This window comes from Canis lupus, chromosome 7 (assembly GCF_011100685.1).
Source record: "Canis lupus familiaris isolate Mischka breed German Shepherd chromosome 7, alternate assembly UU_Cfam_GSD_1.0, whole genome shotgun sequence".
NCBI classification, from domain to species: domain Eukaryota; kingdom Metazoa; phylum Chordata; class Mammalia; order Carnivora; family Canidae; genus Canis; species Canis lupus.
Window position 1 is genome coordinate 42,771,947 of NC_049228.1, and position 13,394 is coordinate 42,785,340.

General features: G+C 56.2%; 1 protein-coding gene across 2 annotated transcripts; it reads right to left on the bottom strand.

Moving 5' to 3' along the window:
- Positions 1-1,274: 1,274 nt before the first annotated feature.
- CHRNB2 (cholinergic receptor nicotinic beta 2 subunit) lies at positions 1,275-12,763 on the bottom strand. 2 transcript variants are annotated; one of them, XM_038543221.1, is made up of 6 exons: positions 11,510-12,763; positions 10,216-10,361; positions 9,989-10,033; positions 9,441-9,550; positions 7,769-8,669; positions 1,275-4,539 (listed from the first exon to the last, which is right to left on the bottom strand). In XM_038543221.1, exons 1-6 carry the CDS (start codon positions 11,571-11,573, stop codon positions 4,369-4,371), a joined length of 1,437 nt encoding a protein of 478 aa, XP_038399149.1. In that variant the 5' UTR covers positions 11,574-12,763; the 3' UTR covers positions 1,275-4,368. The 2 variants fall into 2 exon arrangements, with proteins under 2 accessions (XP_038399149.1, XP_038399150.1); XM_038543222.1 differs by lacking the exon at positions 11,510-12,763 and adding an exon at positions 11,006-11,267.
- Positions 12,764-13,394: the final 631 nt, after the last annotated feature.

Consider the following 13,394-nt stretch of genomic DNA (forward strand, 5'->3'; position numbering starts at 1 on the left):
GGGGGCAAGGGGGCCATGATCCTGGGGTTTCTGGGGCTGGGCGTCCTTTCCTGACTGCCCCGGCCCCACACCCAGCGCCCCCACAGAGCCTTCAGGTTAACACCTTGTGCTCGGAGATGTGGGATGCAGGATTCCAGCCTGGGTGGGAAAACCACCTGTGACACAACATCTCAAGTCATGTGCATCACCCCTACTCTGTTGGGGCGTTTTTCTCCAGCCCAACCCCAAACAGTACTCCCGGCAGCAGCCATCCCGCCTGTAGGAACATGCATGTTTGGAACAAGTCTCTGGCCAGGCTGCCGTCTTAGGAGACCTGCCATGGCCTTCAGCTTGGGGAAGGCACCGGATCATATTCCCGCAGGGCGTCAGAGGGAATGTGCCCCTTTCCACGCGGTGACAGCCCAGAGGCTAGCACACTCATCCCTGACTTTTTAACACGCTGTCCTCCTAGAGGACACAGAGTCATGGTGAAGCCTCCTTCCCCATCCACTGCAGATGGGACAGTGGAGGCAGGAGGGCCAGTGATGTGTTTGGGGGCTTGTAAGGGGCCACAGCTGTGCATGGGTGTCATTCGTGATCTGCCGAGACCAGTGCTGAGTTGGCTGGATGGTTTCTGAGGACAGCAAAGGAGAATGCCTCCGGCGCCAGGATGTACCAGGGACCTCTTAGTGACTCCCGATCCCCTACCCCCCTACCCCCCTACCCCCCGGGGGTTCGAAGACACAGATAATTTCCTTTCTTCACACCTAACTTGAGCGCCAGACCTGTGTGTGTGGAGGGAAGGAGCCTATCCCCGCCACCAGCTCCGAGGGGCTGGAAGAGACAGGGCTGGGGCACAGGGCAGCCAGGGGTGGTCAGCTCACAGGTCTGCCCTCTGTTCCCATTGACCTGTGTTCCATCAGGGGCCACAGCTGAATGGTGCCTCCAGGTCGAGACCCAGGGCAGACCAGGGTCCTAGGGACCACGCAGCCTGCAACCTTGACCTCCCTGCACAGATGAGCTGCAAGGAGACCCCATGGATCCTGACTCCAGGCCCTTCTAGAGGAGCGTCCCCAGGAGCAGCCTCAGCTCTGCTGCCCCAGGTCCAGCCACGTGGCCATTTCTTCCCCAGCGACTAGAGTCCTTGTAAAGCACAAATCCCAGAAATCAAAGTGACTGCTCACCTTCAGGTTCTCGTACTTTCATGCCTCACAAGTCCAATTTCTCCAGCTCCCCTCACCCCCCGCTTTCCCACATCTGCCAACCCTGCCCCCAGATACAACAGAGACAAGACGTCTTTGGAAACAACTTTTCTTTGCGAGAATCTTGAGTTCCTAATGAATCTGGCCTGGCTAGACCAGTGCAAATATTCCAGAAGCACAGACAGGGGAGGCCAAGGCCGGGCAGGAAGCTCGGGGTCGGGAGGCACCTCAGCAACTCCTAGACCTGCAGTCCCTTAGGAGCCACAGGACATTCACCCTGGCCACTCGGGCCTGCTGGCCAAACACTGAAAGGTGCCACTGGCTCTCACTCTGGCCTGGGCACGTGATGGGCAACACCTGCTGGACCAAGGGACTGTGTGGCCATGCCTGAGAGCCGGAACCGAATCCTACATGCCCGTGGCTCTCCCCCAGCCTGCCGCGAGGCCCAGTGGTCCCTCCGCCTCTGAGTGAGGCTTCCATCAACAGGGGCCCCTTCCCTGCAGGCAAAGGCCCGGCGCTGGGAGGAGACAGGAGTCGTGCCCCCCAATTCCACCCAGAGCCTTCCCTGCCTCAGCCTCCCTACACGGACAGGCCTCCTCCACACAGAAGGCCAGCTGTGAGGCTTCCATGCCTCATTTGCTTTCAAGTCTTCAGTAACATAGTCTAGCTACTGCCATATGAGACACCTAGCCGCCAAGAAACCACTTTCCTACCGCAGCACCAGCGACCCGAAGCAGAGTCTGCCCAGGCCCTCTCCTCGGACAAAGTGGTTTTCAGATGGCCTGTGACCCTGCTGTCCAGCCTGCTTCCCCAGCCCAGTGTCTGCAGTGCCCTCTCCACACTGAGGGCACCCAGCCCTGGGCAGGGGTGGGGAGCCCCAGACAGCACCAAGGGAGGGACAAGGGACCACCCTCAATGTACCTTCCGGTGCTCCCAAGGCTCCAACTCCCATCCGTGCCCTCCTCTCCCCACTGCCGGCATGTCCCCACAGAGAGCTGCACCCAGACATGGAGGGGATGGCACTGCCCCAAGGGCCCTGCCCACTCAGCCCCGTCACAGGCGGCCTGTCTTTCCTCAGCAGGCTCGGCCACCCTCACGTCACCGCTGAGAACGAGCAGGGTCGGAGCCCAGTGCTTGTGCAAAGTGAGGCAGCCATCTCCTGGCCTCAGTTTCCTTATGTGTCAGATGCTCGTGGAGAGCTGGGTAAGCTGGGGCCTGAAGCCTCTCAAGCATTTCTGGTGACCTGCTTGGACCACAGCCATGCATGGGCAGTCCTAAAGCAGGGAGCTGGCAGAGTTGTTCATCGGGCCTCCGTGGCAGAGGCCTCCCCATGTGGTCCAGGATGAGGCCAGAAGCCCAGGACAGCTAGATGGGAGGCCTCGGGCTGGCACCCCACCCCTGGGGGGAGGGTTCCTCTCCAGTTGCTCTCCCTAGGAATTTGCAGGTGGTACAGGCACAATACAGGCAACTCCCAATTTGCTGCTCTAGAAAAGCAGACACAAAAGCACTGTCTGCACAGTGCCCAACACCCCTCAGAAGACATGGCATGAGCCCACCTGGGCAGCTGGGGAAAGGTGCTGAGGCACAGCATGCTCAGCTGCTGGCTTACCATCCATCCGGGGCAGGACTAGGTCAGCCCAGGGGCCCCGAGCTCACCCGGGTTAGGAGGAGCCCAGGGCCAAGCTCAGCCCAGGGCTGGAATGGCGCTTTGCCAAAGGCACACTCCGGAGTGGCACAGCCATCAGACCCACCAAGCCGCCCTGCAATGTTTCTCCCTTGCCCGGCCCCCCCAGGTCCCCACCCTACTTCAGGGGACTCAGTTTGCACAAGGAAGAGAGAAACAGTTGGGTGAGCCCACTGCACACTTGTCACATCTCCGCCCTGTGCCAAGTACAGACAGCTTCTTCACGAACCTCCGTCCCTCTGTACAGCCAACTCACAAAGGGGGCGCTGCTGTCCCCATGTTAGAGATAAGGTCGCTGAGGCCAAGCAAGGCAGAGATGTGCTCCCAGCAGCTGAGAGAGCAGGTGTGAGCCAGGACTCAAATCCACACTGAGACTATCCTCCCTGTGGCCTATGCTGCGTATCCCCCCAGCCCGTCAGTGCTGCCTGCACTGCTGCTGCGCCTACAGAACCTGTGTCTGGCCGGGATCCCAAAGAGAGCATGATCTGCAGTGGCCAGCCCTTTGGCTGCACTGGGCACGCTGACCCTTCTGTGACCGGCCACCTGCTGGCCTGGCAATGAGGACCAGCGGGACCCCAAATCAGACCCAGTCACGGGTCAGGGGTGGGGGCAGAAGGCCCATAGGAGGTCTGTTTCCTAGGCTAAGAAGCCAGGTGGTCCCCAGCTAGTCGCTGGGAGCAGGGTCAAGACACAGCCTCCTAAGCCCACAGGACAGAAGCAGAGGCCGTGCTTCCTGAGGAGCCAATGACAGCAAGGAGGTTCTGCTTCACCCCGGCTGGTGGGGAGGGTGGGCAGCGCCGCAGGCAGAAAGGCTGGGGCTCCTTAGAGCTAACAGCATTACTTGACTGACCCCTGCCACCCGGGCAGTTCCTGCAGGGAGGGACAGCCGTGAGTTCGCATGTTGTGCAGAGTTGCAAGGACCTGGGTGGGCTCTGCGCAGGTCACCGGAAGACATGGAACCAGGGGCTCCTTTGCTGCCCAGCCCGGTTTGAGCAAGAAAGGAAGTGGGGAGACATGCAGGGACAGGGTGCAGGGCCGGGGGCTAGGCTCCAGAGCCCATGGAAGCAAGGGGCTGAGGGGCCTTGGAGGCCCCCTACGGGTCTGACCACAGCCCAGAGGCCAAGTCCTTAGGAAGGGGCCGAGTCGAGTCCCACAGGGCCCTCCTCCTGCTCATCCCTCAGAGCTACTATGACGTCAGCCCACCACATGCTGTCAGTTCGGCACCGCATCAGAGGCCCTGGGGCTGTGTCCCCTTCATGCTTTCCTGGGGTGGGATGCCCCACATCCACACCCTCAGCCTCCATGCCTGACCAGCAGCACCAGTGTGGGGCTGGGGCAGGGCAGCAGCCGGTTGGGCCTGGGGGTGCGCTGGGAGGGGCTCAGGTGGCGGGAAGGCTGGATTGGGGGCAGCACACCCCGCCACCTGTAGCCTCCCTGTCCCTCCTCTCCCCAAACTACTGTCAACGGAGAACGGGGTGGAGGAGCTGAGAGCTGGGGAGGGCCTCACTTGGCGCTGGGGGCCGAGTGGTCCGTATGCAGGAAGGTGGCAGCGGAATAGTTCTGGAACAGAGGTTGCAGGAACATGCCGATAGTGCCAAACACACAGACGAAGACAAAGATCCAAAGGAACAGGCGGTCGATCACCATGGCGACATACTTCCAGTCCTCACTCACCTGCACAGATGAGACAAGGGAGGCCGGGTTATGAATCACACGGTGCAGGAGAGGAGTGTGGATGGGAAATCGCAGGTCTCACCACACACACACTCCTCCCTGCTCTGCGACCCTCCATGACCCCAGAGCGCAGCTCCAAACTTACCTGCTGAAAAGCCTCTAGCAGCCCCACCACCTCCCGGGGTCATCCAAACTCCCAAATTTGGGTTCAAGACCCACCCACAATAAATCTGAGCCTCCACATGTGCTGTCCTCTCCCGCCCGAGACCCCAAACTCACCACAGCTCGGTGCACGCTCTCACATTGCTGTGCCTTTCTGTCTACCATTCCAGCCTTCCTTTCCTCTGCCTGGTAAACTCCTACACATCCTCTACAGCCCAAACTAAACGTTACCTCTTCTATGAAGTGATCTTTGCTGACACTCTCTGCACTCTCTCAGCAGTGTGGACATGTCTTGATCACAGTACGGCCTCCACAGCCCACCCCAGCCAGCGTTGAGCTCCTAAATGACAGAGACCCTACCAGATGCATTCTGTAATCCCAGCACCTGCAACAGAGTGCTGGTACCTGGGTGTCCCTGCAGGCCTCCCTCCTTACGTGACTACCTGGGAGCCCTGTCCAATGGTGCCACCTCCACACACAGGCAACCCCAGTGTGAGGACTGGTCCCTGGAAAGAGGACATCTAGGTCGGACAGCTGTCACAGGGCCTGCTTCCAGGGCCGGCCTCCCCTCAGAGCTCCTTCACTCAGCCCGAGTCAGGGCCTTGGCACACATCCCCCTGGGGGTCTGAGAAGGAGGCCGTTGTGTCCGTTGACCTGGTCAACCACTGAGTAACAGGCTTGTCCATGCCATGCTGGTTACTGCTGTGGCTTACTGTCCACCAAGGGAAGGGGGCCCAAATAAAATAATCACATGCTAGTGGGTGCTTCTAAGGAAAGTCGGGGCTGAGACACTTGGAGGGGTGTAGCCTGGGATGGCCTCTTTGAGGAAGTGACACCTGAGGTCACATCTGAAAAGCAAGAAGGAGCCAGCTGTGGCAGGAACAAAGTGGAGAAAGAGACAAGCAGGCAAACCCAAACTGAGGGCCCTTCGGCCAGCCTGCATCCCTCAAAATGTTGATGCCATGAAAACCAAAGCTGAGAAACTGTTGCAGATCGAAGGAAAAGAAAGACAGAACAGCTAAATGCAACTTGAGAACCTGATCAGGATGGGAGAGCGCTCCAAAAGACATTGCTGAGAAAGCTAGAAAACTTTTTTTTTTTTTAAGATCTATTTATTTGTGGGTTTTTAAAAAGATTTTATTTATTTATTCATGAGAGACACAGAGCGAGAGGCAGACACATAGGCAGAGGGAGAAACAGGCTCCTCACAGGGATCCTCAAACTGGGATCACTCACAGGGATCCCCTCACTCGATCCCCAAACTGTGATCACACTCTGACCCAAAGGCAGACGCTCAACCGCTGAGCCACCCAGGCTTCTCTATTTATTTGTGAGAGAGAGAGAGAGAGAGAATGCACAGATGGGGGGGTTGGGGAGGGGGCAGAGGAACAGAGAATCTCAAGTGGATGCCACACTGAGCGCAGAGTCAGACACAGGACCCCATCACAACCCTTGAGTTTATGACCTGAGCTGAAGCCAAAAGTTGGACACTTAACCAAGTGAGCCACCCAGGAGCCCCAAGACCTGGAAATTTTTTTTTTACGATGAAATAAATAAATAAATAAATAAATAAATAAATAAATAAATAAAATTAAAAATAAAAAGATTTTTTTATTTATTCATGAGAGACATAGAAAGAGAGGCAGAGACACAGGCAGAGGGAGAAGCAGGCTCCTCACAAGGAGCCCAATGTGGAACTGGATCCCGGGAATCCAGGATCATGCCTTGAATCAAAGGCAGACACTCAACCGCTGAGCCACCCAAGTATCCCCTGAAAACTTTTAATATGGATTCTGTATCAGTTAAAGATATTATATGGATGTTGATTTTCCTGAATTTGATCATTGATCCTAGTTATGCAAGACAACATCCCTATTGTCAGGACAGAGTGAAGTATTCAGGATAAATGGTCACAATGTCTGCAACTTTCTCTCAAACAGGAGAGCAAATGTTAATAGCAATAATAATACTTTTCATTCAAAAGATTTGGGAGGGGAGAGAAAGAGAATAGGGGGAGAGGCAAAGGGGGAGGGAAAGAATCTCAAGTAGACTCCTCACTGAGCACAGAGCCAGATGCGGGGCTCAATCCCAGGACTTTGAGATCATGACCTGAGCCAAAATCAAAAGTCGGATGCTTACCTGACTGAGCCACCCAGGCGCCCCAGTAATAATATTTTTTAAAAGGAAAAGAAGAAGGGCATTCCAGGCAGAAAATCCTGAGCCAGGGCAGAGAAGGCACAAGATTTGAGAAGGAGATATTGTCTATTTGGATGGAAGAGAATAAAGCTGATTCAGGAAGACCAGCAAGAGATTCTGCATGGTCCAGCAAGAGCTGGTGGAGGCCTAGGGCCAGGGGAGTACCCTGGAGATGGATGAGGAAGGAAACACCTGAGAAGTATTGTGGACATTGTGCTCACAGGACAGGCCTTCGGCTGATGTGCACGGAGGAGACGGTTAGAGAGAGGAGTCAAGAATCACTCCAGGCTTTCAGTCTGAACTGCTGGGTGGACGATGATGCCATTTACTAAAAGATAGGGAGACTGCAGGAGAAGCCGGATGGTGGCGGGATGTGGATGGAGCACCACACCCAGCTAAGTCTGAGGCCTTACGCCCAGCTCTGTGCTCCTGTCTCCGGGGCCTGGCCTGCCCTCTGCCCATCAGGAAAGCTCCCCTCTTGGAAGAAAAGAGCCGGGTGTGCACACAGCGGGGGATGCTCTGGGAAGCCCCAGCCTTCACCTACCCCTCCTCCAAACCGGGGCCCAAGAGGAAGGAAAGAGGTGTGGACTTGGGCCCCTGCCCCCCACCTCACAGAACCCCTTCACCTCCCACCTTTGACCTCCAATTCTGTCGCCATGAGGCGCAGAGGGACTCCTCCGGGCACCAGCTCGAACTCGGGGGACCAGAGGGCCTCGGGTCTCTGGGGGGTCATGACTTCCCCCGTGTCCCCCTACCCTATCCCCACCGGCACGTCCCGCCCCGGCCTGTCGGACTCCTACTGACGCTACTCCCCGCGCCGCCGCCTCCTGGAAGCCCACCGATGTTAGCCCCGCGCAGCCGCGCCACTCACGCTCTGGTCGTCATCCTCGTTGCGCACGTGGTCCGCGATGAAGCGCACGCCATCCACCGCCGAGCGGAGGCCACAGCCATCTGTCCCCACCCCGCCGCGCGCAGACCCGGAGTACGACTCCCCCGGGGCTTCTCGGAAGAGGAGGGCGCCAGCCTCGCGCTCCCGCTGCCGCCGCCTTAGACGCAAGCGCTGGCGGGCGCAACGGTGGCGCGGCTGCTGCATAAAGAGCAGCGTGGGCAGCTTCTCCAGGAAGACCACCTTGACCCAGGGCGCCATGGTGTGCGTGGTGGGCGAGCGGTGGTGCACGTTGAGCACGCAGACGCTGGTGACGATGGAGAAGGTGACCAGCACCATGGTAAACATGAGGTACTTGCCAACGAGCGGCACGTCTAGGGACGTGGGCGGCACGATCTTGGAGATGAGCAGCAGGAAGACGGTGAGCGCCAGCAGCACAGAGATGCACAGTGTCATCTTCTCGCCACAGTCAGATGGCAGGTAGAAGACCAGAATGGCCAGCGAGGTGATGAGCACGCAGGGGATGATGAGGTTGATGGTGTAGAAGAGTGGCTTGCGCCTGATGATGAAGTCGTACGTGATGTCCACGTAGGTGGAGTCGTCTGGGTTCTCGTTGCGCCTGCCGGGCAGCGCCACGATGTCCCACTCGCCACTGGGGGTGAAGTCGTCCAGGCTGGCCACGTCACTCTTGAGCACCAGGTCGATCTCTGTCCGATCATAGGTCCACGAGCGGAACTTCATGGTGCAGTTCTGTTGGTCAAAAGGGAAGTGCTTGACTTCGATCTTGCATGCGCTCTTGTAGATGGCTGGCGGCAGCCAAAAGATGCTGCCATCATAGGAGACCACGGCATTGGAATAGAAGGACACCTCGTACATGCCGTCAGCACTGTCAAGAGATGAGCACGGTAAGCCGGGCTCAAGCACTCCTGCACCCCAGCCATCAACTCCCCCCTGAGCAGGAAGAGAGGAAAGCCAAGGGAGATAGGAGTGGGAAACCCTCTGGGCAGGAAACCCAGGTATGAGGGTAACCATCTGGGGCATCCAGAGGTGGGGCAGGAGCTGAGCAAGAAGAGGATATGGGTGAGTTGGTGGCCAGGAGGCCCCTGAGGCCTTTTGGAGGCAGAAGAGGGTGGTTGAGGGGGCTGTCTGCTACTTGTTGTGCATTGTGCCAGCTGGTTGCTCCACGCGAGTTTGGAGAAGTTGGGGGAGCCATGGGGGCCAGAGTAAGGAGCACCAAGCTATGAGGGGGACAGAGGTGAGTGGGAGAGGAGATGCACCCCTCTAGTGATTTGGGATCTCAGAGGTAAGTGGGATTATTGCAGGAAAGAGAAACTGGTTCTTTGACCCTGGACAATCCTCTAGGAAAGCCTATTCTTGAGTCAGTATAGACACTGGGGCGATCTTTATTTATCTTTATTTATATCCCACTGCAGCTCCACCGTGGGACTCATGTTGGCTGGGAGGGACCTGGCTATGACCCAAATTACCTTGTAGTCATCCAAGTTCTCCACATTACACTTCACCAGTCTGGTTCTGTGCCAGTGACAAGTCCCTTCTGTCCTGCAGCATGAGCTAATTTACATTCCTTAAGACCCCTTCCCTCCCAGAGCATTCTTGTGGTGTCCTCCAGCCTTCTCATTGCTCCAAGGCCACCTACTTGTTGTATAGGACCACGTCTGGGAGCCAGATGTGTTTGGAAGGGAGCCGAACTTTCTTCATGTTGTCAAACTCCTCAGGCTTCCAAGTAAGGCGATAGTCCTCCCATTCCTGGGACAGGGAGAGAGGGAGCATTACCAGCCCATGCCTTTGGTGAGGCTCAAGGTCAAGGACAAGGGCGGGGGGGCAGTCTGGCTTGAGGAGGTTTTCAAAATCCATCCCCTCCCCACAGTGACTTCTCTGTTCAGCAGATGTGGCTCATAAAACATTTTCTCACTTAATTTGCACATCTAAGCCAAGATATTAGAATCTACATTTTACAAATAGGAAAATGAATCTTATAGAATTTAACATATTCAAAGTCAAAGAGCTGGTGAGTGGAAGAACCAAGTTTCAGATCCAGTTATTTAGCATTCCAACAAATCTATACCTTTCTGCCTTTTTTGAGGAGATTAAAAGAAGGAAAAGCACATACAAAAGAGAGAGAGAGAGAGAGAGAGAGAGGAAAGAGGAGACCAGGGATGTGGACTGGGCAGGAAAAGCACTAACCTGGGTCAACCAGACATTGGTGGTCATGATCTGCTCCCGCTCATGCTGCAGGGAAGAAGAGAAGCTGCCAAGAAGGCCCCCCAGCCTGCAGGCTCACCACAACCACCCATGGCCCTTCCCATAGCTCCCCAAGCCTTGGGAACTCCAGAGGAATAAGCACACATGTGAATCCATTCTGGCTGTTCTGACTTCCATAGCTGGGCAAAGAGTTTGGGACCCCCACTCACCACACTAATGAGCTGGGCCAGGGACACCATGAGCTGTACCGTCACCAGCTCAGAGCCATTGGTGGCCGGGCGAATGAGCTTGTTGTACCGGGAAGGATCCAGGAGATGCTCCACTAGCCGCTCCTCTGTGTCAGTGCCCCAGACTCCTGGGCGGGGGGGGGGGGGGGGGGGGGGGGGGTTGGCAGGAAGGAAGGAAGTAGGCAAGGAGGGCCCACCTAGCATCCCACTCTCTCTAGACCAGTGGGGCAACCAGGCCAAAACAGGAGCTTCCCACCACTCCATCCCTAAGGGTACAGCAAAATGCTTATGTTATCCCATGGGGTCCCTCATAGAGAAGCACTTCTCTGAGTTCACTGGCTGGGGACACCACACAGATGTCTCCAGACTAAAAACCCAGTCTTCTAGGTTAGTGGAAACCTGCTCTTCCTGCAAGATCTCAGACCGTGGCTTCAAAAAACATGAGATTTCATGTTTTCATGGCTTCTCCTAAAAGATCTCTCCAATTCAAGGAGGGTTTTAGGTGGTGGTGAAAGGGAACAGCTCCTTATGTTCCACAACCTTTCTCCACAGTCCAGGTCCATCTGTGTATACAAGGAACATGAGGTGCCTCCACATGTGACTTTCGGTTTTGACCCCGTCCCATCCCCACCTTCAAAGACACTGGTTTGGGGTGGATGGCTGGGCTGCCTGTGCTGTGTGTCAGTCCCCAATTCCACACACACGGGAGCCCACCTCCCATGAGATGGCATGCAGGTGTGGAAAGCTTGTTTAGTTGTACAATCACTTTTACCTGCCCCTGCATAGACTGTCCTGCAACTCTGCACAAATGTACCCCACTCCCTCAGAGCTCCAGCCTGGCCCTCAGAGCTCCAGCCTGGCAGAGCGTCTTCCCTTGGAAGTCTTGTATCCCACCCTACAAGAGAGTCGAGAAGTCACTCAGTCCCCTTCCTGTCTGGTCCCTGTGGAGTGGTCAGACTTAGGAGCCCAATGTGGGGCACAGGAAATGATGGAGCGCTAAGGGAAGGTGCCCATCCAGGTAGAGTTCTGGAGATAATGTTTCACGAGAAGTCAAATGGCATCTCAACCACAGAGTGTGCCCTCCTGCTACCCCAGAAAGCCTGGGGAGACCCCCCCCCTCCTCCCTGCCGGTGCCCCTGCCATCCCCACCATTGCCCAGATCTCCCTCGATTCCTTGCGTCGCCTACTCCTGCGAGAACGTCATCATTCCAGCTCGGTCTTCCTGGCGCCCCCCACCTCTGGGGATCCCCCTTCCCGCTAGAACCGTGGTCCTTACCTGCGTGCAGCCCGAGGAGGCCAAAGCCCAGCAGCAGCGCTGCGGGCCCGGAGCGCGTTGCCATGCCGCGGGCGGGGCGCTGTCCGCGGTGCTGAAGCCGCGCCCGCGCCGCCAGAGGGGCCCTGCGCGGGGCCGCGGGGCGTCGGGGGTCCGGGGCTACGGGGCTGCGGTCGTCCGGGGCTATGGGGCTGCGGGAGAGACCAGGCTTCTTGCTAGCACCGGCCTGAGCAGACGGAGGCTTTTCCGGCTGCTCTTGCAGGGAACACAACTCGGACGGTGATGGGGAGGAGTCTCCGCCCCGGAGGCGGAAGCGCCAGAGCCCAGAAAAAAAGGGGCGTCCCTGGGTGGGACGTTCTGCTGCTCAGCCAGCTCACCGGATGGGGGAGTGCTGGAGCCTGCAGTGGGGGCAGGGACCGGGAGGACTCTGAGAAGGGCGGGAAGCAGCAGCGCGGGGAAGACCAATAGGTCAGGACCCGGCGGGGAGTCAGGAGGAATTTCTGGGGCTCCCGCCTTCCTTCTTTGCTCTTACTAATCCAAATGATACTGATTCTCTGGGAGACTCAGGATGCAGCTGAGAAAATGCATTGTAGGCCCTTCCAGAAAGAGACAGGGGCCGTGGGTTTGCTATTTTTAAAAAGCAAACAACTTCAGAGTCTGGAAACAATCAGTCATCTGTCCCCTTCTCTGCGTCCGAAAACTCCCTCAAAGGCCAAGCTTCCTGCCCTCCCCCAGGGGCCTGAAAAGAAAGCAACTTTCACGATTAGGGTAAGTGGCCCTTACTCCCTTTCACTGCAGGGTTTGGCTTCTGTGTTACAAAGGGGATCCAAGGACCATTTTCACAGAGGCCGACCTAAGAATGAAGCTAATTCAAAGAAGAGCAAACGTGAGACAGAGGATTCACAACCCAATGACATCTTTGACCAGAAAAGCCCTGCACTTTCAGCTTCTGAGTCAATCAAGTCTTCCCTTTTCTCTTAGGTGGATTTTTGTCACTTGCAACTAAAAGATTCCTGACTAAAGCAGCCTTATCATACGTCCAGGCTCTTTTTCCATCTCTGCCTCCTTCTTCAACCTGGTCTGGACCACTATACCCAGCTCCACACCCCACTGCTGGTGAGGTCTCTAAGACTCTGAACACTCTCTAAGACTATGAACGCTCTCCACCCCACATCTGTCCCATCCTCCACACTTCAGGGCCTTTTAAACATGTAGTTCCCTTGGCTATTTTATCACATTTCCCCTCAGCCGCCTTTTTTTTTTTTTTTTAAGATTTTGTTTATTTATTCATGAGAGACAGAGAGAGAGAGGTAGAGACACAGCCAGAGGGAGAAGCAGGCTCCATGCAGGAGCCCAATGTAGGGCTTGATCCCAGGACACGGGACTCATCCCCTGAGCTGAAGGCAGATGCTCAACTGCTGAGCCACCCAGGCATCCCCCCTCAGCCACCTCCTAATGAACTTTGATCACTTGACAGAAGTGTCACTTCTTCAAGGAAGCTGTACCCTGCTGTACGTTTGCAAAGCTGCCCAGTGAAGAAAGGAGTCAACCAAAGCAGTGGCTGCCTCTACTGCTAGACCACGAACCAGCACAGGGCCAGTCTGGTCATGACAGCTCAACAATAAGCAAAGGGGCTGGTATAGGACCAACATCTTCTAGTGTAGGGAAAATTCCTTATTTATTTATTTTTAAACAGTTTGAAGATTTTATTTATTTATTCATGAGAGACACAGAGAGAGGCAGAGACATAGGCAAAGGGAGAAGAAGACTCCCTGTGGGGAGCTCGATGTGGGACATGATCCCAGGACCCTGGGACCACGACCTGAGCCTAAGGCAGATGTTCAACCACTGGGCTCAACCACCCAGGCACCCAGGAAATTCCTTTTTA

What these genes read in the sequence shown, in the direction of transcription:
- CHRNB2 (XM_038543221.1), bottom strand. Translation starts at nt 11,573, where the DNA reads ATGGCAACGCGCTCCGGGCCCGCAGCGCTGCTGCTGGGCTTTGGCCTC. An exon ending in CCTCCTCGGGCTGCACGCAG is followed by an intron (nt 10,362 to 11,509) that starts GTAAGGACCACG and finishes CCCCCCGCCCAG; the next exon opens with GAGTCTGGGGCACTGACACA. An exon ending in ACGAGGATGACGACCAGAGC is followed by an intron (nt 4,540 to 7,768) that starts GTGAGTGGCGCG and finishes TCATCTGTGCAG; the next exon opens with GTGAGTGAGGACTGGAAGTA.